The sequence below is a fragment of the Syngnathus acus genome, chromosome 9 (assembly GCF_901709675.1).
Source record: "Syngnathus acus chromosome 9, fSynAcu1.2, whole genome shotgun sequence".
NCBI classification, from domain to species: Eukaryota; Metazoa; Chordata; class Actinopteri; order Syngnathiformes; family Syngnathidae; genus Syngnathus; species Syngnathus acus.
Genome location: NC_051094.1, coordinates 3,504,721 through 3,529,211, shown reverse-complemented (window position 1 = coordinate 3,529,211; position 24,491 = coordinate 3,504,721). Strand labels below are relative to the sequence as shown.

Sequence of the window (24,491 nt, the reverse complement as noted above, 5' to 3'; positions counted from 1 at the left end):
TCACCGACTCCCTGGTGGTCTGAAGGTTATTGATCATTATTGATTGTGATTTGCTCAATGGAACTCGGGGGTTTGGCTTAAACGCTCCAATGGCAGCTGAGGGCCACTTCCGCTTCTGGTAAAAAGTGTTGTAAAAAAAAAAGTCCAGGGGTTGCCATAGAAACTTTACAACACACACACACGGGGAAAATGGAGTCAAGCAATACAAATATTCAAGACGCGGTGACCCGATTTAAGGATTACAACGAATATTTGGACTCCAAAATGACATCGATGGATTTGGTTTTCCTCACTGTGAGTCAAGTTCCCTTCGTCGTGTTAAGTGTTTTGTTTTTTCGTGTTGAGAGTGCCTCGTGTACTAATTGCATTCACAAAACTGCGGGATGGTACATTTGGAAACATTAAATTAAAACGGAAGCTTAACCAAAACACTTCAATTCGGCGTGGAGCTCACACCTGAGACCTCTCGAAAACGTTTTTCAGGTCAGGTTCTTCGTGTTGCCTAGCAGCTTCTGTTTCAAGCCTTGTGCGTGAGCTAATAACATGATTGTTTAGGTTAACTTCTTTTTATAACAAGTAATATGCCTTATTGACCAAAAGTTGCAGAAAATTGTGGAAATGCTTTATTAGTATCCGGTAAATTGGTTCCACGCTACAAATGGGGAAGCAATCGTAAAATCAAACCGATTCTCAACCAGGTTTGGGAACGAGAGCGTTTTGTTGCTGTAATCATTCGGGTCACACGCTAGAGGGCAGCAACGCATAATTGGAACAGTGTAGTACGTTTCGTCCCAGACGCACCGAGATAGATGGCACGCTCGCGAGTGCTTTCGTGGCGGATTTTGTTTGAACACCTGTGTCCACACTGGGCACCAATCAGCTGTCGTCAATCACGGTTTCGCTGGCTCGGGTCGGGCCGGGTCACCGGCACACCGACGAATGCGCGCCTCTAATGCGTCGCTCCACTGCCTGGCCCTGTTTTTCCTGGCCGTCGCTCTTTGGGGCTTTTCACATGGTGGGTCACGTTACAAAGTCATCACCTCGGCCGCCAGGATGGATGTTGCGGCTGCGCGTCCGGCGTTGAGAGCACAACGTTCGCGGCTACTTTTGGGACCGGGGGGGATCGTTTCTGCCGAAAGAGCGGTGGTGTGTGTGCGCGCGTGCGCGTGTTGGGGGCGTTGGAGTTTCCGGACGTGATCGGCGAGCTGACAGTCCGCAGCGAACCAACTGACAGCTCGCTTTGCAGTTTGGACACCGTTGGACGTCAATGGCGTTTCTACCCCACCTGCACGAAAAGGCCAACAAAGCGCTCCGTTCACGATTGGAAAGTACAGTTTGTGCGAAAATAGCACTATTAGTGCTTACCTTCTGAAAAAACAAACAACTTTTTTTTTTATAGTGTGTTTAGCACATTCATTAAATCAGCGTATAACGGCAGAATGATTTTCAGAAAAGTTTTACTAGACGGAGCAAGCGACCCAGTAGTTGGCAAACTAACTATAAAATTTATTCAAAATAGGTCATCTGTATTTTTTGAGGGGGGTGGCGGACCTCGAGAGTTTGTTTGTGCTTGTAATCTGGGGGGGGTAGTCCCGGACTTCAACAATGCTTTAGCAACTCAAACATTCAACCAAAAAAACGTTTATGAAGTTGCAAACAAAGTGTCCCAGTAAGGATTTGAAAGTACCGTTTTTGGGGCCTGTCTTCTGAAAAAGAAAACTCCAAATGTGTTCCTCACATCTGTGAAATAAATTGGAAACAGTCACATGTTTTGGCAAAAATAAACTCCGATGTGGCAATATTAATCTGTCGCAATTTGGTTTGTAGTTTACAACGGGTGACCAAAGAATATGTGTGAAATGAATGGAGAAAGGTTAGCTTCTTGCGTTGTTACTCAGCACGTCGCTTGGTCAGCAAAATTTTGCAGACGCAGATGAATTTGGGAGACGAGATGCCGTTTTGTTTCCATTTAATTTATTATGGCTCGTTAGTTGACTTTGCTTGATGAGGCCGCTGTGACTCGCCCTCACCTCTTGTGGATCAAAATATGTTGTTGTCATCCACAATAAACTCAAAACTCCATAACCTCAGTCATGAGGAAAGTTCTGACTTTAGCATCAGTGGAAACATTCTTTTTTAAAAAAAAAAAAAAAGAAAATAATGTTGATGTTTTGGTCAATGGAGCTCAAATGGGTAATTTTACGCTCTTCCAGAGCAAGGAGGTGGCTCGTAAGCTGGTGGAGCACGGACACAAGGGCACTGTGCTGAGTCGGCGGGAATTTGAGCAGCAGAAAGCAGCGTCGGCATCGGCGACCCGCTACCACCGGAACCAGACGACGTGAGTTTTACTCTCCCACAAGGCGTCGCCCGCCTGCTGACTAATGCATGGACATATCTGGAAGCGCTTTCATGCTCTGAAATCTTGATGTGGCTCTAGCAGACTTTGTGTCTGTGTGTGTGTGAGCGTTTGTGTATGTATGTGTGTGTGTGTGTGGGGGGGGGGGGGTCTGGGCGCGGGCGTGTGCGAGTGGATGGATGCAGGAAGTCTCTGGGTATCACTTTCCGCCATCGTTTCGCTTCCAAATCCAGCCGCACGACATGAAACGTACAAAATTATGTTGACACAAATGCAAAATATCCCAAAACATTCTTGGACTGTGGGCCTTTTGTATCCTAAAACTGTTAGTTAGTTAGTTAGTTAGTTAGTTAGTTAGTTAGTTAGTTAGTTAACTAGCTGGCTAGTTGCTTAGTTAATTTGCTAACTTGCAAGTTGGTCAATTAGCTAACTAGCTAGATGGGTACATAGTTTATTGGTTTCCTTGCAAGTTAGCTAGTGAGCTAGCTAGTTAGTTGGGTACTGAATTGGGTAACTTGCTAGTTAGTTGATTAGCTAGCCATTTCATTATCAGAATGAGTCAAAGACTTTTGAGGCAACGTTTAGAAAAGTCCAATCTGTTTTTGTTTGTAGCCAACCAGTTAGTCAGCGGCATTTAACTGCTGTTTTGTTTTTCCCGCGTATTTCCCTCGTAGCGCCTGCCGAGATGATCACCGACCACTCCAGCACAAAGAGCCTTTTTTTTTCCTTCGAGATCTCGTCGTTGTAAAGCGTTTTGCACCTGCGAGCAGCAAAGCTCGACCCCCCCCTCCTCCTCCTTGCTTTTGGGGGAACGTCTTTCACCTTCCAGCCTGGTTTCTTTTCTCACCATTCTGTCACAGCCCCCCCCCCCCCCTCTTCTGGCTTTCAATCCATCGTGCTCTCCCGGAGACCTTTAGTGCCTGCAGGTGTATAAATAGAGCTGTTTTCAATTAAGGCGGCCCGTAGCGTGCATCTGATCAATGTGTGCGCGCCCCCTCCTCTCTCCCTCTTTTTACCCCTGCACCTGTGGTAATAAAATATGCGGGGGAGTGGAGACGTTGCCCCGCCGTTGGCCCGGCTCGCCTCTCCTCTCCTTTCCTCTCAAGGACAGCACGCTAAAGAAAGGAGGAGGAAGAAGAAGGAAAAAAAGACAAAACAAAGAAGCTTCCAGTGCAGTGAAATTCAATAGCATGGGATGGGATGCTTTGTCGTCCTTGTGTGCTTATTTGGTTAGCAGGAAAAAGAAAGGGGAAAAAAAAGAGGCGGACTACGACAGGAATCTGCCGCTTCTAGTCGGGACGGGAGCCCGAAATGGAGCCGGAATTAAATAAACAGCAGCCAGCGAGTTTTGATCCGACCCGGAGACCACCTAGCGTGACCGACGTTCTTCCCCAGCAGCTTTTTGCTGTACGGAGGAAATTTAGTCAGTGTGATCGGATAATCGACAAGCCACTCCCACATTTTGGGTGTTGGCTTTCAAATGAGACTTTGTGATTCGAATAATACTGCCATCGCGTTTCAAAACGAGGCTTTCACTCCGATTTAGTCTTTCAAAGCCCGAACAAGAGTGTCGAGCCTGGTTAAAAGTATGGGCCGGAATGGACCCAATACAGATACCAGGTATAAACACGTATTGGGCCCATACCGACCTTATTAAAGGTATCGAGTAGTGCGGAAGCTGCCGATACCCGCCGTCGCCGTTACCTAAATTAAGGCAAAAAATATATATAAATCTGACAGCAAATCCATCTCAGCAGTTGATGGCATGACAACGCACGGTCGACTCATCATCTGTAGTCAGAAAGGAAACGTGTGCTAAGGTGCTGTGCAATGTTAGTTGGAGCAGCATGGGCGGAGGGGGCGGGGGTAGCAGCAATCAAACGGGCACCAGTGGAAGTCAAGTTGTCATGGTTTCATCCTAAATGGTGACCCAGATGACATTCTGTAGGCTTCAAGTGGAGCTCTTCCGCTTCAATCTGCCGCAGGTCTGAGAATCGGTCCAAGCAGATTCCTCACCATTGAAGAGAACCATGTTGAACGCTCGCTCGGTGAGAATGTTCCATCTGTGTTTCTTCAAGGTTGTTTGTCATCTTTCCACTTGTCCTTCTCCATTTCTTCTCCCCCTCGTTTTCTGTAGTGATTTAGCAGGGATTATTTTTATGGTTCTCCAATGCTCCTGCCTCCTAAATCAGCCGAATCCAAAGGCCGCGCGCCCCCGCAACCTCAGCGCTCTGGTTGAAGGGCAGGAAGCGGTTCCCACATCTTCACAACGGACGAGCGGCTCTTCTGGCTGACTGACGTCGCCTTGTTGCTTCGTCGCCTTTCGAGTGTCGCCGTTTAAGGGCGGGGTGGGGGTTGAGCACCAATTTTTGTTTTAAATCAGGCCCTAAATGAAAACACGTGCCGCCAGATAACGAGCCGGCCAGGAGCAAAAGTGCCAAGATCACATCTGCGACACAGCCGGCCTCCGCCTTGACGTCAAGCCGCGTCACTGACTTGAAGTCACTCCGATCTTGATTGCTTGTTTGGTGGCTTCCATGTTCGGTCCCTATAGTTTTAGATTTAGATGGCTGGTTTGGCTTTTCGGGTGGTTTTGTTGATTCAGTTCTTCTCATTTATTGGCCTTCTACAAAAATGTTGGGCCTCTGAGCTAGGGTCTCAAACAATAGCTTTCAAAAATAAGCTTAGGGTTGAGCATTTGTGTGAGGTAGTCCTTAAACAATCAGCGTAGTCTTCCTCTGCAGTATACAGCTGAAAAACCTCACTAGTGACACCAACAGGCCACAAACTGAACGACAGGGGCCGCAGACATGGAGCAGATGGCGCCGACTTCAGCTGACTTCACTTGCCTTTTCACTTTGCCCTCTCGTAATAATTTCACGGGCCATCTGCTTTGACGGCGTAGCGGCGCAAGCTAATTAGCGAGTCGTTAGCCGCTAATAGTGCTAGTAACAACAAAACGAGGATAAATGAGCCTGGCTAAGAAGGAGAAGAAGAAAAACGGAGTGTTTTGCACCAGTGGCATTCACTGGCCGTGACTTTATAAGTATGTGTGTGTGTTTGTGGGGGACTGGGTAACCCCCCCCCCCAGCACTTTGCCTCCTCAACAGCTGTGTTTACTTTGGGGCTGCCGAAGCACCGCTCGGCGCACCCCCACCCGCCCCCGTGTGACCTGCAAAAAGATGGCGTGCGCATGCAGCCTGCAACCATAGGGTCAGGCAAAATCATTTTGGAAAAAAAAAATTGTTTTCATTTCATATATTTGGGGGTTTTTCCCGTTCGAATGATTGCAACTCATGGGGTCAAACTGTGGCCATTGTACAACTTCCAGTAAAGGCCTTAAATCAGGGAAATATTGAGGCCACTGGCATTAGGCGCTTAGCATGCTAAGCAAGCGGAAGAGGAGAAATTGTAGGAGTTGATCACAAACACCCAAATGTTGTCTTGGCAACTTTAGAATTCAACAAAGAACCAAACGGTGCATCACCACAACATTCCGACGAGAATGGCTCGCTCGAGTGCTAACATGCTAACGTCTGCTTCCAGGACGCTGGCGAGCTCCGGATGTGACATCCGGGACAACTTCCTCAGGGAGCTGGCTGAGCGTGAGGAAGCCAACAGAACTGGGAAAATGACAGTAAGTGCATTCGTATGATTGGCATGTGGACTTTTTTTTTTTTTTTTTTTTTAACTTTCAACCCGGTTGCAACGCCTGACGTAACTTCAGTGCCAGCCAGCGCAAGCTTGGTATTGGAATTTAGGAGGCAAGGCAAACTTCCCGTCCCGTTAAAGGAAAGGCTTGCGGCGCGCCGCTCGGGATGTCCGGGACACGTCCGAGTAGAGAAAGCCCAGGACGGAATGTTGGGCACGAGAGGCGGGGGGAGCCGCATATTTGTGGACGGCCAGTAACAACATTGAAAAGCTGCTGTTGGGACAAGGACAAGGTGCGGGACGTCGCAGGGCACAGGCCACTTACTGGTGCGCGCCGCACATTCCGGAAACATTCTCGGGTGGCGGGAGATTTCCTCACGCAAGTCCAGCGTAGCTGTTAACTCAGCTAGTGAGCTGGAGGAGTTAAAAAAAAATCTATTCTGCAAAGTGATTTTTATTTTACTTTTATTGACGGCATGGATGCACACTTTGTGTGGATTATTTTAGATTTGTCTTTTCATTCTGTTGGTTTACTTGTTGGTGTTTTTTTTACAACATTTTGACCAATTTAATAAAAAGAAAATAGAATTTTAGTCACAAAATGTCTTTTATTAGCATTATGTTGAATTTCAATTTTGCTTCATTTCGTAGTTTTTTTTTAACCTGCCATTTGTCAACTCCGAGCGTGTCGAGCGTCCAGTCCATCCGTCACTCTGGGCATTGATGGAGTGAGATGAAGCCTCCGTTTGAGTGTCACAAAGGATGACTTTGAGGCACAACGATTGTCTTTCCTCGGAGTCGAGGACATTCGTATTGTGCTGCTGCGTGTCATTCGTCACGCTTTTGTCCCGTCGTCTTTCAACAAGCTGGCTTGAAATTACACCTGTCATTTGACGTGTTGCCTGAGCACGGCCCCTCGTGCCCTTTCCTCCTCTGTCGTCTCAGCTCCTTACAAACATTGCGACTTAATATTCACGGGCTGTAATCTCTGTGGTCATTTTTAATATACCTATTTTAATCATCAGTTGCGTCACGTCAAACAGTCCACGGTATCGAATTTCCACATATGCATCATATTGACATATTTGATGATCATCTCTTGACTCTCTTGCAAAAGTTGCACACAGACAAAAGCTGCACCTGGAAAGCTTTATTTGCGCAAGGTTAGAAGTTACTTAAAAAAAACAAAAACTTCTTCAATCAATTCAGGTCGCACCTGCACCGGTCGCCCGAGGGTGTGTTCATTGTTGTCCGGGGTGGGGGGGGGGGGGGGGGGGGGGGTGAAACTGAAGGTGTGCTCGCCTCACGGCAGGACAGAGCATCACATTGAAAGCTGTTTAGGCTTCGCTGACTAGCCTCGCTAACGTGGACATGTAAATCGAGCCTCAAATGGCGTCCTTTCTACAACATCCAGAGACTCTTTTTGATAGACTTGCACAACAACAAAGCGACTTCATGTTGCTAAGTCAAACTAGCATCAGAAGCTGGAATTTCAAACACGCAAAATGACCAAATATGACTTTCTGTGCCTTTTTCAGGTATTGTATCTGGAAGCTTTTTTTGTGGCTCTACATGCGATAAACACGGCCACCAAATTTCATGTCGATAAGTGAAACTCACTTCCGGGGCTGCAAATGGCTGCTTCGAAGCAAAATGGCAGACTTCCTGCGGATTTTCAGACATAGTTCTTTGCTAACTTTTGGTGGGCTTAGTCATAGACATACCCACCAATTTCCAAGTTGATAAAAGAAACTGGCATCACATGCTGGTTTTTGCTAAAAAGTCTGCTTGCCGACAATTTTCCTGCCATTAAAATTTATTTTAGCTTTGTCCAAAATCATGGTCTGCTTGGATCATTAGAGTAAATCCTTTTTTTTTTTTTTTTTTTGTCTCCCATCGAGGAATTTGTCAGCCGTCCTGTGCCCCAAGGGGACGCGGCGCATAAAGGAAGTGTTTGTCTTTCAGAGAGGCTGTGCGCCCGGCGGCCAATCGTGTATTGATAAGCTCCTGTCACTATAGATAATAAGCTGCTCGCTCATGCGGCCCACAGATCAAGTGTAGCATTGAAATTAAAGAGGAATTCCCATCGCTATTGCATTACACGTCCCTCTATGTGTGTGTGTGTGTTTGTGCGTGAGTGTGTGTGTGTGTTTTGCGCGTGCAACAACAATGGCAAGTTTGATATCAAAGGTGAAAAGGTGCAGGGCTATCATGTTACATTGACTTGAATGGCATCAAGGAGTTATCCTGGAGGGGCAGAGACAAAAATATTGCAGGATCCCTAATGTGCACGCAATTTTTTTTTTTTTTTCTAATTGTTTTTTTTTTTCTTGTATTATATATTTTTTCTTTTTTTCTCCAACTTTCATCGGTCATTTTTTAAATCCATCCATTTTCTGAACCGCTTTTATTGTATTTGAATTTATCACAACTTTTTTATCTATTCTATGGAATTCTAATTTTTCAATCTATTTCAGTTTTATTTTTACTTTTAATAGTTTAAGATCATTTTCTTTTATTTAAAATTTTAGAACTTTATTATTATTTACTTTAGCTTTATTTTACAATAGTCTTTTGTTTTTATCTTTAAATTTTTTAAAAATAATTTCTTTTTCCTTTTGTTTTCATTCATTTTTTAAAATTCATTCAATTCTTTTATAGATTTGTGTTTTTCTTGATTTCTTTTTAAAATTTAATTTGACTTTATTTAAAGTAAAACTTGCATAATTACAAAATTGCCTTTTTTCTCAGAGAAAAATGAAATGTGTATGTGTGAAAATGCTTTGAGATTAAAGTAGCCATTTTTGAAAGTCACAATAATGCAAGACTTTATTTAGTCCGTTTTGTGAGGGGAGAAAAAACATTTTTAGTTAGGATGCGTGTGTCCAATAAATGAAGCTAACACAAACACTCACTGTGATGGCCACAGTTTGACCGTGAACTGAATCTTTTTCCATTTCTATGACGTCCATCAGCGGGGGAGAAAAAAGGGTTCCGTGATTGCGGATGGTACGTTGCACCTTGAGGGATTTCAATCGACTCGACGTGCGTCTGGCGTGCAACTTCAAGTGACCTCAGGACACGAAGGGAAAATAGAGGCCTGCCTGCGACGTGTCTTTGGCGCACCGTTTTCCCTAGACGCATCAAGGTCGTGTGCAGCTGTAACGTTGGAGCCTCCGTTGCTGCGATCCATCATCATTTAGCCTCTTGTTATCTTTAGCCTTCACGCTCGCTTCCGACGGATGGCCACATGCCTCGAAAGGTGCTGCGACCTCCATCGGTTCGACCACGCAAAGTGTAATTAAGCATTCATAATATATGATCAAGTGTATGACACCCCCCCACCCCAAAAAAAAGGAAGTGCAGGAATGTCTTGTATTTGTCAACGGAGCGAAACCATCTGCCACATGTTAGTGTTCATGTCGGTGATTTGCAAGCAAGCCGGGAATCTGAAAGTTAAAGCATTAGCTCAAATCTCAGGCGTTTCAGCTTAAGTGTACTGACCTGAGTTCACCTGAGGACGGCATAGGTGTGCAGGTGCGTTGGTCATGTGCCTTTTCAGAGATAGGCGTTTGTGTGTGTGTGTGTGTTTTTAATGAGATAAGTGTTAATGTTTTGAGTGGGATCAGTTTGTGTGTGTGTCTGTGTGTTTACATGTGTGGTGAATGAGTGAGCGAGCGAGTGAGGGAGGGAGGGAGCGAGCAAGCGAGCTGTGCACTATTTACTCAGGTGGAATAATACACTTCAGTGCGTGAACACAAGAGGATTCCCAAGAATGCGCTCCATATGTTGTCCACAGCGGATCAGCAGCAACTCGGGTGGCAGATTGAATGTCAATGTTTTCACCCCAAATGGATTCCTTCGTGGGATTCGACTTACTTAGCTGGCACGCACCGTGCTCGAGCGACACCGGGCTAAAACACTGCCAAGAGAGGCTAACCTTGGCTAAAACAAGTTGACAGATGCTAATATACATTAAAACAGGCGAGAGAGGCTAAAGCAAAGTTAAGGAATGTAAACATTGGCTAAAGCAGCTAAAAGAGGCCAACAAAGCCTTCAACAAAGTTAGGGCCTATAAACATAAGCAAGCGCACCTATAAGAGAAGCTAACCAAGGGTCAAACATCGCAAAGAGAAGCTGACACAGCTAAGCGAAGCTAGCAGGTGCAAACATTGCAAAAAGCAGCAAACAGCCTCAAAGTTATTGAAAAGAATCATACACTGATTGTACGACAGCTAATATAAGCTAAGGCCGTGTTTCATTTCCCGACACACTCGTAGCTGACACTCATTAGCCGGCTCGTAGCTATCACAAAATGATGGCGGGCGGGAGAATTTACAAGGGTGGTGGCGTCAGGTCGGGGCGAGGCGAGGCAAAGCCCTCTGCTTTGTGTCGCGCGGCGGGGCGGCCATCTTGTGTTTGCTCAAGAGGTGGGACCACTTGACATGGCAGTGTCCGGTCAAATCCCTCAAGAATTTTAAGATGCTTATTAATGGTCGTCACGCGTTTGTTTACACTCGCCTTACGGCCGTCCATCAGTGCGTTTTGCTCGGGAGGTTCCAAGTTATTGCTTTATTGCTCTTTTTTGTGGAAACAGCATTTAAATGTGTTTGTTGTAAATATCAAAGACAATCGCAATGAACCTCGTGCATTTTGTAGGAGTCAAATACCAATTTGTTCATGTTTATGCAGACATCAGCGACAACTTGTTTTCAATGAACCGAGCTTGAAGGTGTTTTTGAACGGCAACGACAAGCTCATCTTTACTTACTCTCACCAATTTGTACACGTCGACGACAAATTTGTGGCTTCAACAAACCCTGTACGTGTTTGTACAGGGAGCAATAGCAATGTGTACTCGTAAGTAGCAACAGAAAGTAAGTTTGGTATTATTAAGTATGGTATTTAATTTTGGTAAACATAAAAAACTGGGATTGTTTCACTGTACAATGGACCATTTTGTAATTGTCAAACCAATTTGACTCTTCGCTTTATATAAATACTCAATTTTCAATCAATCAGGTACGAGAACCAACAAATTTTTTTCTCTTTAGATTTCTGCCGCGAGCCGTCTGTCACTCGAATGTGCCGCTTTCACTTCTTTCTTCTTGAGTTGGTTTTTGCTCTCGTAGAGCTTGTTACGCAAATGTTTGTTACGCAAAGGTTTCCGCTGCAACTTAAGCCCCGTGTTAAGAGGGAGCTCACCCAGCCATGTAAAGTTTTAACTCAAAGGGGGGTGCTTGGACTAGGGGGCCCTCTCGGGTAAACACGGCTAATAGCGGCTACTCCAAATAAACACTCGGCTGCTTTACAACAAAATGGCGTCACTAAAAGGCTCGCTGACAGGCACGAAATTTGACGGGACGCTCGCGTTGCTCAAGTCAGATTAGCTGGCTGACTTGCTACTCACATCCACCTAAGTTATAGGCACCCACTTCCGGCTCAAAATTCCCCTTCGTTTGAGATTTGTTTCGTTTTAATATTCACATTCGGAGTACACCCGCGACACAGAGCACAAACTAACACCCCTATCTTTTAATGTGCCGAAGTGGTCCGGCAGACGGCCTGAGATTTTAGTCGGCACTTTGACCATCATGTATGATCCGCAAACAGCGCAAACATTGTTGAATATGATGCTGATCATGTCGCATACAGAAAGGCCTTCCCCGGCTGGAGTAGTGGAATATCGAAAGGTCTTGTCCTCCACATGTTGGTGGTCCAAGCTTGGATGTTTGCCATTGTTGTGACTTGTTTGCTGCATAGCCCATGCTAAGGCTAAAGCTAAAGCATCTGTCAACGCAGGTGCATGCGTCACCATAGCGACCGGTCAAAAGAATTAACCTGGAGATCAGCGCTTTTGTTTTGCGACACAGCTCACACTTGACTTGAATTTGGGTAGCTCGCTTTGGTATGTTTGACATTTCCTTGTTTGTCCACAAAAGGACATGTAACATTCTTTCAAACTCTCTTGGTTTTTTCACTTTCACCAGTGCCACCGCACCACAAGCTGTTTTACAGAGCGCATGCCTTTATTTTGAAAATGACATTGTCACCACAAGCATGACCAAAAATTGGGTGGCAAAAAAAAGGATGCTTTTATTCTTAAAAAAAAAAAAATGTTTTTGACTGGGGTGACCACATCTTGGTTCGGAAGCATGCAGGCGCTTTAATTGTACTTTTATGAAGTTGTAAATATTTCTTACATATACAGTACATTTTTTAATGAAACATTTGTTTGGAAAATAAGCAGAAGAGAATGAGATGGGATGTATCACTCTGTAGATGTAGACAATTAAAACAAAGATCCTGAAGCGATGAGGAGTCGTCGATGGCGACTTTGAAGTACATACACGGCATTTAATCATAACCCTCCCTTGTGCTTTCTCTCTCTCGCTCTCTCGCCGCTCAACCTTTAATTAGCTGAGCGGACCGACAATAAATCTCAGTGATGATCGGCATTAACGTTTGAGCATGGGAGATTGTCGATATGAATGGAAAATGCTAACCTAATGAATGTAAACGCTAAACAATAGAGGTACAACCCCTTTGGCGTTTATACAAGTGCATTTTACTAGTGTTAGTTCAACTAATTATTTAAACTTTTTTTTTTTATTATTTAAGCCTTTTGAGACACTGTCACATCATCAAGATAAGGCAACCGGTTTCATTGGCACGAAAATAGAGAGAGTAGTACGAAAAGTTCAAACTTAGCGCGTGCTAAGCTACCCACTTTGATGTGTTAATGTTGTTTTGGTCAATTTGAAATCATCAGGATAATCTCCAAAAGATTCAGTTGGCAATTTGACCAAGCCCACATTGTTTGAAGTCAGATTTGTTTTGGGTCACGACAGGATTTACAAACGCAACACTTGCTCTTTGAATCCAGGGGATCAGGTTTCCAACCGGTGGACAAAACCGATTGTTTTTTTGGACTACAGGCCAAACTGAGAGTCTGTGGACCAAACATTGGACCTGCTCGCTGGTCTATAGATTATAGGTCTTAAGATCTGGCCTGCCTTTAAGGCAGTGTTTCCCAACCACTGTGCCAGTGTGCCGTGAGAGATGTTCAGCCTTGCCGTGGGGAATTGTCCAATATTAAGGACGGAGCGCATTGTAAACACGATCGCCAAACCACTGGTCAGTTAGCGCAAGGCCTGCTCAGCCACTTGCTAATCGTGCAGGCGTGGCAAATCGGAGAATCTTGAGATTTCATGTTGCGTCGGTCTGACTGTATTGCATTGGCACATATTCACTTTACGTGTGTGCTGCTGTGTGCTTTTGCTAACAGTGACACTATGACGGCTGTGGTGCGTTTGTGGTCCGATGGAAATGTGAGCGTGCAGTTCAACCGGAGAACCTGGATTGTTCATTTTTCACCAACATAAAATACAGTCGAGACACCTCGACTGTGATCGCCACTAAAGTGACTTTGTTCTTATTGTCGCAATTATTATAGAGCTAGTCTTAAACAGTAAACAAAGCCATGTTGTTTCTTAATCACTTCAAATAGTTTATTCCTTACACGGTCTAAAACCTTTTTAAAAAACTGTCACTTTTATTTAAAAAAAGAATTACAATTTAAAGAATATTTAGTATTTATTTGTATTCAATTATTTGACTCTCCATACATATATAGAAATAGGAATTAGGTGTTTGTGTGTTTAGGCTACATATTGGGGCACCCAGTGGAAGCCCGTGTTGTCCTTCAAAGTAATTTACAAAGTGAACTCAAGTCCTTAAATCCTGAAAGTCTTGACTGACGCACAACGCGGACCAAGACAAAGAAGCGCACCTTGCTGAGCTTTGTAGTGGCCACGTTTGAACAGAGGTCAACCGTGGGTCAACTGCAGGTCGACTCCTTCCCATCACTGCTGCTGTTTTTTTCTCCCTCTTTCTCTTTGCTTCTGTTTTCCACACCTGAGCTACAGGGAATGTTTTTACACCTTGGCTGTCTTCCTCGCATCGTTGCGCTGTTTGTCCTACATTTTCTCACATAAACTGTTGCGGTTCGCCTACGCTTGGGCCAACATTTGGAGGCTTTCGCACCTCCGCTCCAAGATAGCAAGCACCAACAAATCTGCTGTCATTCTCATAACATCATTTTTGTAACATGCCACAAATGTGCACAATCATCATGTTTCAGAAATGAATGGTCACAGTGACCAGCAGGTAAGGCTAAAGCTAACAGTGGACAAGTGAAATTAGAGTTGGCTAAAGCAAATGCGGAGCAGTGTGGTTGGTACATGGCAGAATCAAAATGCATATTTACACTGTGCTCATGTGAGCTGGCTAATATTAGCATTAGCCAGGTAACATGATGTATCAGGTTGATATACATACATACTAACTCCAAGGTGACATTCCCACTTGACCCTTTGAAATGATTCTTGGTCGCAGATTGGAATGTTATTATTTCTTATTATGTTATTTGTTTATTTATTACTTATTCATCACTCTAATTTATTCATTGTTTGTGCCTTCTTGTTTTTATTTTTTTGTGTTGTTTACTTGTATGTATATTGTGTGCTATGTCATGTCACCGTGGGACAGTGGGAACGTAATTTCGATTTCTTTGTGCGTCTTGGCATGTGAAGAAATTGACAATAAAGCAGACTTTGACTTTGATATATGACTACTCCGAGGTGACATTCCCAATTGGAGTTCCTCACTTGACCCTTTGAAACGATTCTTGGCGGCAGATTGGAATGTGTTTACATTTAACGTAGCGAGAGTTAGCGGCACAGCTAACATTCTAACAGCTATTTGTCTGCCTTGAAACATCTGCTGCTGCTGCAACAACAGGAAGGGAGTGCACAGCTTGTGGTGTGTGTGTGTGTGTGCGTGCATGTGTGTGTGTTGGTGCCACTTTGTAATTTGTGTCCAGCTGCATTGTGGGTAAGTGCCACTGATGGCTATATGAGCGTATTGTCCATACGATGACACTGACAAGTGGTAAAAAACAAGCTACTTCAAGTTAGTTCTTTCTGGAATGTCACCCATAGAAAGCCAAAGCGTGACATCGTTCATCAAGTCTCTTTGACTTTTTGCCCAAATTCTGAAATGTACGTCCAGAGTGATTGCTTATTTTTTAATTGGGAGGTCAGGTTACACTGTTTTAAACCCCCCAAATAAGAGGATTTAACTTTAGTTTGAATTATGACCTTATCAATACTTAGCGTCTCGTAGTGTGTGAGAGTCGTCTTAGTATCTTATTTTTGTTGAAGTCATAAAAGAACCGTGAGGACCTGTGACACACCGCAAGCTTCTTTTTACTGTCCTCAACGACTTCTTTTGGGTTGCAAGGAACGACAGTCAACACCGAAAACCGGCCTTTTCACACGCGTGTATCAGATTGGAAGGCGCCAGAAAACGGAAACCGTTGCACACAGATTTGGTGAACATGCCAAAAGCTCCCTTTGAAATTCTATATTTTTAGAGAAGCATGAATTGAAACATTTCGAGACAAATGTTTGTGATCGTCCTTCCAAGTAATGTTTGTGATCCCGAGGCAGTTGCCGTTTCGTCGAAGGCCAAAAGTGACGAGCCGCATGTGGCCTTGTTTGTGGCGGACACACACAGGGCACGCTTCCCGCTCGTTTTTCGCTGCGTTCAAAGGAAAAGGCGCGGCCCCGTCACACGTCGGGAAAAGCCATCGAAAAAGGTCTGCCATAATTCCCCTCCCTCTTCGGCGGTGCGGGTATTTTGGTCCCTGGACTCGTATTCGGCTTCCCACTGGTAATTTAAAAGCCAGTGGAATGCGGGAAAGATTGTGGGGGGGGCTCCGGCGGCGAATGGCGTAGGACGCATTTGCGCAGAACCGCATGCGCCGAAGTCGCCTGCTAATACCGCCGACTCGGGCGTGCCGCACATTTACTGCAGCAGGAAGCGTTTTCTCCCTGCTTTTTTCTCTCTCGTTTTTTGTTTCAGTGCTGGAATGGAAATGATGCCGCCTGTCAGCCTGACAGCTTACTCGGCAACCCAAAAGGCACTTTTCATACATCATTGGGGAGGGGAGGCTTTACCTTGACAAGATGAAAAAAAAGGTCCAATTTGAAATCCAAGTTCAAGACTGTCCGGTGGGATGAACAAAGTCCACGACACAAGAACTTCTATTTTCTCTTCCGTGAAATTCAAGAGCTCCCGTGCCCTCCAGGCCTCGAAAAGTAGTCTTCATGACAGCGCGTCCTTTTTGCTCAGCGGGAGTTGACTTGACTGTCATTTGCATAGCAGTGGAGGGAAATAACCGTGCTTGCTTAAGACGGAACCCACGGGCAGAAAAATAGTTACAATGGTAACAGCAAGGCCCCCACAACTGAGCCCTGTGGAACGCCGTAAGACAGTGGGGCAGAGTGGGATTCGGAGCAACCGAGGTCAACGATTGTCAAATTGTGTTCATGCAAGTGGTTTGATTTTGTTATCAATATCAAATTCACTCAGGTGGCTTTATGAGAATGTGATGTGAATGTGCTCTTGAAGTGCATTTACACGGTTGATATATTTATTATGTTCATCTCGATGTTTGCGCCAAGTGGATTAGTCGCGGTCAGTGACACGCTTTAAGTCTTGAGTGGTTGTAATTCTGTGGATCATTTGTTCGCTATCGATGATATCATAGTGAGGGGATTTCACGAGATGATCGCAACGGTCACATGAAGTGGTCCCACTATTGCAGGAAGTTTGAATGGAAATTGGAAAGCAGGAAAAAACAACCCCGAAAAAGCGGTCTTGAAATTAGTGATTGCGAGTAGTCTGTAATTTGGAGCGCGTGGGTTTAAGCCTCTTATGTTCTGACCGCGACTTGATGGGTCGCTCAAAGGCAAAGAGCGGGGCCTGATCCACCGCAGCACACCGCAGCGAGTGGCTTTTTTTGCCGGCGGCCCGGCAGGCTAACGAAGCTCGGCGGTCGCTCGCCACGAGGAGGGCACCTGCCCGCCAGACGCCGCCCGCGCACCCTCCCACATGCTCCTTCCCAAAACGCAGGGGCGGCAAGTCAACCTGCCGCTCCACTAACTTGTCACAATGTGGATCTTTGCCCAATTTAGAAATGGGCAAAAACTGGAGCCAGCAATCATTTGGATTAGCTTGAATTTTGGCTCAAACTGCATATGTTTCGCTAAAAATCTGAGTGAATTTCCATGAGATTGAAAGCTCAAGGTGTTCATTTACGAATATGTGTCTGTTTAAATGAAAGCTTATCAGCACAAATGCAGATTTCTAATCTCAATTTCTTTTGTTTCAGGTAACAAAAATTTTTTTGTGTAGATTTATTTTGCAATTGTATTCGATTTAGACTGCAGACAAGACCGCGTGATTACATTCAATTTAGATTTCATGTCAATTCAGATGACAAAAATGTATGCTGCAAGTTGACAAAGACTTGGGACTGTGAATTCCGATTAAGAACTTGAATTTAGACTTGCCGGTGCAATTTTAGATGACACAATTTCAACAAATTTGCATCACAAAAGGTTGAGGAGAAAAACATTGATGAAAATATCAATTTTGCACTCCCCAAACCTGGCTTGTGAGCACTCATTTAAGATTAACGATTAAAGTCCCAATGATCAGATCAGAAACATGAGTAAGAATAGAAAAAAGTGTTACGTGCCATTGTGCAGATAAAATGTTTGGCTACCGCAGTGCAGCGAGCAGCAAGCTCTTTTGAATCGTCCATTTTTTTTTTTTTTGGTCTACATTTTTTCTGCATGCTGCCAAGACATCTGTCTACTGACACACCCTGTAATTACCAAATGCCCGGATAAAAATGGCCTCCCATTATTTCCACTCTCCTGGCGAGCGCGCACTAGCGGAATGCTTTGGATAGTCATTCAAATCCTTTTTTTTTTCCCGTCTTTGTGTGACCAGATTTTATTTTTGGTTTTTTTGTTTGTTTTTTTTAAAAAAAAAATTATTTGCTGCAAGTGAAACAATGCAAACTGCATTCTTGCATTTGCACATATAAAAAATAAACCTGCTTATGTAGTCATGTGGAGGCTAAGACAACATCGTGTTGACAAAAGACTCACTCCGAGCGAGCCGGCCACCTCTCGGCACAGTTTACATAACAAAAACAAAAAAAAAAGAAATCATGAGTGTGACTTTAAAGAATGAAAACCAGTGAGTGTGAGTTCAGATGACAAACACGTTTGCACATTTCCCAAAGAGATTTGAGCTAAACATGCGTTCATTTCGATGCCCGGGTTTCCATAACAAAAAGTAAATTTAGATCAACTTGCGAGCTCAAACCTGGACAGCGACAAGTGCCAGCTCGATTTTGAATGCACATTTAACGGCTGCGCTTAAGAAAACAAAAAGTTGTGCTCACAAATGTAGATGAAGACAATCACAGCGAGCACGACTTTAGATGGAATGTGTGAAAGTCCACCTGGGCCACGGGGGCCGCAGGGGGCCTCCCTGTCAGGTCAGCGCACCTGTTGAGGTTAATTGCTACCAGCTGACCATGGTGACGGGTGGAGGACGGCCTGGAGCCTGGGGGTCAGTCAAAGGGATAACCCCCCCCTCCCCCCCCAAAGAAACCCAACCAAAACAAACCCCAACACCTTCCTCTTCTCTTGTTGTGGGCAGTCGCTGCTCTTCATCCGAGACGTGAACGCCGCGGGTCAGGAAGTGTCTGGCTATTTGGACTACGCCCACAAACTGCAGACGCGGGACTTTGCGCCATACTTCAGCGGCAGGAAGAAGCTAGTGCCAGGACCCCGGGATTTATGGTGAGTCCTGCTCGGACAAGGATCGGGGGGACGGCGGGGGCGGGCGGGTGGCGGAGCGCGCTTTGAAGGCAAGGAAGGAAATACAATAGTCGGTCGGCAAGAACCGGACGCAACTCCGATGCCTCGGCATTCGTGGAAAGGGGAGGGCGGAGTTCTGTGCCCCTCCAGCTGACCAAAACCCAGACCTTCAAACCTGTTTATTTATTGACTCTGTTTTGTGATTTGAATCTGTGTCTTCACTCGGTAACTTGACTTTCTTGAAAGGCTAATCCTGTCTCTAAACCGCATTTGGAAGCTGAAGCTAAGAAGAGATTTCAAAGCCGACTTTGAAAACCTTTTCTTGAAAGTGAAACTCTGGCCGTTTGCACGAACCCTCAACGGATTTGAAACCTTTGAAACGCTTTCAACTTAGAACCCTAACCCTGGCTGGAAGCCCTACTTTTTGAAAGTGTCATTTAAACCCTACCTATGGTTTCAAAGCCCTACTGTGGCTTGAAACCCAAACTAGAAATAGCCATGTCCTGGAAGCACATTTGAAAGCCTCACCTTTGGATGAAACCTCAAATCTCATTTGAGATCCTAACTTTAATCCCTCCTCACCTGGTCTTAAAACCCTACTTTGAAAGCCGTCCCCTGTCTTGAAACCCGAAACTGAAGCCCTTTGACTGTCTTAAAGGTTGTCGTTGAAAGCCTCATTTGTAGCCCCCCCTCCCCACCTAATTTGAGACCTTGACTGGAAACCTTCAAGCCTGAAATTGTTGCCCTGTAGGCTTGAATCCCTATTCCGAAACTCAAACCGTGTGTGTGCGTTCTTTTAATGGAGTCCCACGTGAGTTCATGTGGAGGTCACGCTTGTTTGAAGCAGTCAAAGCTGAGGAGCGCTCGTGTCTCAGCGTGATGCCGTTACCTCATCGCCGCCGGTTGCTCTTTTCATTCAAGGAGCTCGGCGCACCGGCGCAGCAGCAGGTTGCTCGTTTGCTCTGAGAGGTCACCACGCGGTCTGCTTCCAATTTGGCGCCTGAGCTCGGCCAACGTTAAAGCTAAGCTGCGGCTAATAAGCGCATGAAAGCAAAGAAAGGCTCCCATTGCAAAGTTAGCCCAAGCCCGTCAGACTTTGTCGGTACATGAAAGAAGCATCTCCGCTCTGGACTGCCGCCATCTTGTTTCGTCATTTCATCCTCTCTGTACGCCCAAAAGTGATTCATTTCAAGAAAACTTTGTCTTTGGGGGGCAGTTGAAGGATGAAACGCTTCTTCTCCCTCATGTCCACTTTTGTATCTGGACCTCTGCCATCATTTGGCCACACCCCAAACCTGCTCGGCAGGTTCTGGGAATTCAGCCCCCAGAACCAGGTTGACTCGTGAAAGCCACGTCAAAGTCGACAGGCGGGTCTTTCCAACCGAAAAGTCTGAAAAGACGCCAGAGGAGCGACATTTTACTCTGAAGTGGCCATCTTGGGCTTCTTTGGGCCGTTCCCAGGTGCTTGAGGGTTTTTGGAAATTCAAAGTTATTTCTAGCGGTCAGAGAAAGACACACTCCTCAAAAAAACAACTTTGAGAGGCGCGACGAGTCGACCGGTGCCCCAAAACACACAGGGGGTCCTACATTTTAGGTCAAGGCAGCCATTTTGGACTTTGGAAATCTGGTTGGCATGTCAACAAAAGACTCAGGTCAGTCATGTTTTGTTTGACGCAGCCATCTTACATAATTTTGATCTCTCCAGTTTCCACCTTTGTCCAGTTGCTCGCAAATTTCCAACATGTCAACATTGCTGAATTATGAGCAATGCTCGATAAGTCGGCATAAAACACGAGGCCCAAACACGCTCGGCACGCCACCAAATTGCTCCGCCCAGTCGAACTCCAGTGAGGCCAAAAGAAAATGTTCAAACCTGGCAAGGAAGCAGAATGCTGAGCCAGCACTCCGACGCATGAAATTAGAAGCTAGCGGAGGTCGGCTCGGCCGGCCCGCTTGCCCGCCGCTCACCGCTCGAGGAGAGAATGCTTGCACTGCACTGGCCTCGCTGCCGAATACTAATTAAGGTTTTTCCCCTTGAAGGCAAAATTAGATTTTTTTTGCGACAGATCCACGGATGCGCGCATACCTCAGCGCCGAGTCCGAATCGGCCCAAATGTCACATTTCTTCTGGCCGACCACTTTCATTCTACGGTGAACCGCTTGGGCGATGCGAGGCGTTTGAACGGATGGGGCGTTGCCGCGGCAACCCCCTGAGCGCTCCGGCAGCCGGGCAAAAAATCGATCTGGACCCAGATGATTTGTTTTTGTGCAACCCCTTGACGAAATAAAGTGGAACATGTTCTACGCAAACTTTTTTCAGTATATTTGCAGTGGCCATTTGACATGAACTTTGTCATATCCTGTGGCTGTGGTCCAACAAACAAAAACTCCTGCCGTGAGATTGGTCAAAGCCCCTAAAGCATTTTTGACTTTGGCAATGAAATTTGGTCGGCACGTCCAACCCTGACCCCAGACCCACAAAAAAACTCGGAAAAGTCACAGCACACATTTTTGGGTTATTTTCAAATGTCTTTCAAAGGCTTTCAACCTCGTACACTGGATGTATTGGACAATGCTGAATTTAAAAAAAAGTGGACTTTTCAGCCTAGCGTGCGAACAGAGCGTGGCAGTGAAGTTTGATGACTGGCCTTCAAACACAAAACTCTTAAGCTCCTCTGCATGTGGAATATTTTCACTTCGCCCCGGCAAATATTTAACAATCTGGGCTGCAAAGCAGGCCACAAGTTCCTAGTAATGCCGCGGCACAACGCCGGAGTCCCACGAGATGCCGGATCGCTTGTAAAGTTAATTCGAGAGGACGGCGGCGCAAATGTTTTGACAGCACCGAATGAGGCCAGGCACGAAGGTGCGCTGCGGCCGTGCGCTCTTTGTCAGCTTCCAAGTTTCACGCCCGGCGAGCCTTCCTTCCTTCCTTCCTTCCTTCCTTCCTTCCTTCCTTCCTTCCTTCCTTCCTTCCTTCCTTCCTTCCTTCCTTCCTTCCTTCCTTCCTTCCAGGAGGGCCAGCGAGTAAGACTGCTACGTTAGCTACTCAGGCTAAGGAGCTGACATCGGTTTGTCAGTGGTGAAGCGATCCAGTCTTCATCGCAGGGGGAGGCAGGACTGCCAGTGTGTGCGTGTGTGTGTGTGTGTGTGTGTGTGTGTGTGTGTGTGTGTGTGTGTGCGTGTGCGGTTGAGTGCAACGAGTGGGCAGCAGCTTCCGGCACATCCAGCAGCATCTGCTCCCTCTTAGCGCCAACCACACTGCCTGTTATTGTTCCCCACAGAGGGGGGGGTGCAGCATGGAGACGATGGAAAGAGGACAGAACGCAAAGGGGAAGAAGAAAGATTCAAGACGAAACATCCGTAAAATCAATCATGTTGGGCGAACCGATTTTAAAATGATTTGCGACATCTCCAAAATCTCCAGAATCCATCTGGGATGTTGCTGAATTAACTTTGCATACTACTTCCTCAGTCTTGTATTTCAAGCCAGATAAGGTACTGATACCGGGTATCGATAGGGCGGCTAATGCTCACCTTATTTCAAGGTATCGGGCACTCACGGAGGCTACTGACACCAGCTGTCAAAACAGAAATATTCTGACATTGCGCAAGTCCTCCTCAGCACTACTTAAAGCTCCACACGCGACTATCTGTCATTATGTGGATTTCAGTTTTGTGTATCAAAAGTACACTATCATTTTCAGTGAGTACTAAAAGAAAGGGTATCGAAAATGTCTCCCTCCAAATCATGGTGAAGGCAGGATCGAGGTTTTCGAGTTATTGTTTTAAAGCTGGGTACGTTTACCAAACTGGGCTTTGAAAACAGGGTTAGAGAGTCACAAGCTAGGATTGTGTGTCTGGGTTTTCAGTCTTGGTTGGCCTTTGAAAGTAGGGCTTCAAATAAGGCTTTGAAATGAGGGTTTCAAGTCAGGGTTTGGGATTTAAAACAACGTTTCAAGTTAGGCGTGCATGCCAGGGTTTGAGTTATAAGATAGGGTTTGGCTTTCAAGTTGGGCATTGAACGTAAGGTTACAAGCAAGGGTTGGGTTGGGCTTTTAGGGCATACTTGAGAGCCAGTGAGAAGCTTGTAATGACTGGAGATATGATGTTCTAGCGGACAAATTCAACGGCAGCGACCTCATCCAAAATCAATAGCGTTTTGGATAGCGGCTAACTGCTAACTGTGCGCTAGTGTGCGTGTGTGCGTGTATGTCGTCTGGCTGAACTCTAAGCGGCACACTGGCACTCGGTGGGATTTTTAGCAGGTTAGCGAGATGTTGGCGCCGAGCCACTCTGCGTTCCCGTGCGGAATGTGTCAGACGCTTTTTGGCTTGTCCTTGCAAAAAAAAAAAAGAGAGAGAAATGTTTCAAAGTTTCGAGCGTTTCCACCTTACGGGATTTTTTAACTGTCACGTGCAAGGTCAGGCAGCACGGCGGGGCACTGGTTAGCATGTGCGCCTCAACAGTTCAGAGGGTGCTGGTTCGATTCCACCTCCGGCCCCCTCCGTGTAGAGCTTGCATGTTCTCCCCGTGCCTGCGTGGGATTTATCCGGGCACTCCCGTTTCCTCCCGGGCCAGACGAGGTCGGCAGTTCACGCACGTTGCCCGACTGACACCGGCTTGAACTTGAGAGAGTTCCAGACAACAGTTTGGCTTTCAAAGTTGAGATTCAAGTCAGGGTTAGAGATTCAAGTTGAGCTTTTAAGGAGCTTTTAAGACCATTTTGAGGCTTCAAATTAGGCCTTCAAGTTTGATGTCTCAAGCCCAAATTTGCATTTGAAATTGGAGAAAGAAATGGGCAAGATTTGCATTTTTTGACTTTGAAATTTTGGAGTTTGCTCACAGTTACTACAATTGGACCAAGCAGACGTCAGCTTCCACGGGCAGCGCCAACTACGACGTCATTTACGAGCAGCCCGACACGCTTCTGTTCAGGAGGAAGACGGACGGCAGCATCCTCAACGTGGACCCGCGAGTGGGTGTCGCCGAGCTCCCCCTACTCACCCAAACACACATACACCGATGCTAACTTCCTTAGCATCCGCTAACGGTGGCCACAGTTGTTGTTGAGCCGCACTTAAACACTACTTGTGTTCCAGGTCCATCCCGGCCAGGACGCGCAAAGGAGCGCGGTGCAGTCGGACCTTTACGAGCATGTTGCCATCCTGGACCACTACATCGCAAGTGCCTGAGATGTACATGCACGTACGCACACATTTGACCTGAGCAGGGGGCAAAGGAAAATCTCCAGCGGGGAGACAGATGCGTATCAGGTTCTCCATCTGGGCGGAGGCCCGGCAACATTCCCTTTTTAACTTGCTTATCAGCGTAATCATCACCAACGTGACTTCCACAATGTCAGAAGTTGTAATGGGTCCAACTTGCCTTTCATCTTTTTTGCCCCTTTTAGCTCCGTTTATCTATTTTAGTCGCAATCGGACCCTGGGGATTGAACTTGTGCGTTTCATCAAAGCTGCCCCACGATGCTGCGCTCACACGCAATGATGAAGAATGTTTGTTTTAGGCTTTTTGGATCATTTAGTGTCATCTCGCAATGTTATACCAAAAAAAATAGTTCTTTAATTTACTCCGTTTTATTTAGTCAAGTGATTGAACAAAATAAAGTATATCCAGATGTAAGTTTTTAAAAAGATGTGCTCATAAAATGTATTTGGACCCGGATGATTTTATTTCATCCAACCACAGGACAAACTAACATGGAGTCATATCACCAC

The 24,491-nt window shown here is 45.7% G+C and overlaps 2 protein-coding genes across 6 annotated transcripts in view; both read left to right on the top strand.

Moving 5' to 3' along the window:
- Positions 1 to 24,491, top strand: part of LOC119127193 — a 665,522-nt gene that overhangs the window by 150,116 nt on the left and 490,915 nt on the right. The gene's annotated exons all lie outside the window — the stretch shown is intronic.
- Positions 143 to 24,438, top strand: cfap299 (cilia and flagella associated protein 299). Of its 5 annotated transcripts, none has more exons than XM_037259184.1 (6): positions 143 to 294; positions 2,214 to 2,338; positions 5,903 to 5,993; positions 18,593 to 18,735; positions 23,602 to 23,731; positions 23,856 to 24,438. In XM_037259184.1, exons 1-6 carry the CDS (start codon positions 190 to 192, stop codon positions 23,946 to 23,948), a joined length of 687 nt encoding a protein of 228 aa, XP_037115079.1. In that variant the 5' UTR covers positions 143 to 189; the 3' UTR covers positions 23,949 to 24,438. The 5 variants fall into 5 exon arrangements, with proteins under 5 accessions (XP_037115079.1, XP_037115076.1, XP_037115078.1 ...); XM_037259181.1 differs by having other exon boundaries at positions 23,591 to 23,731; XM_037259183.1 differs by having other exon boundaries at positions 18,589 to 18,734.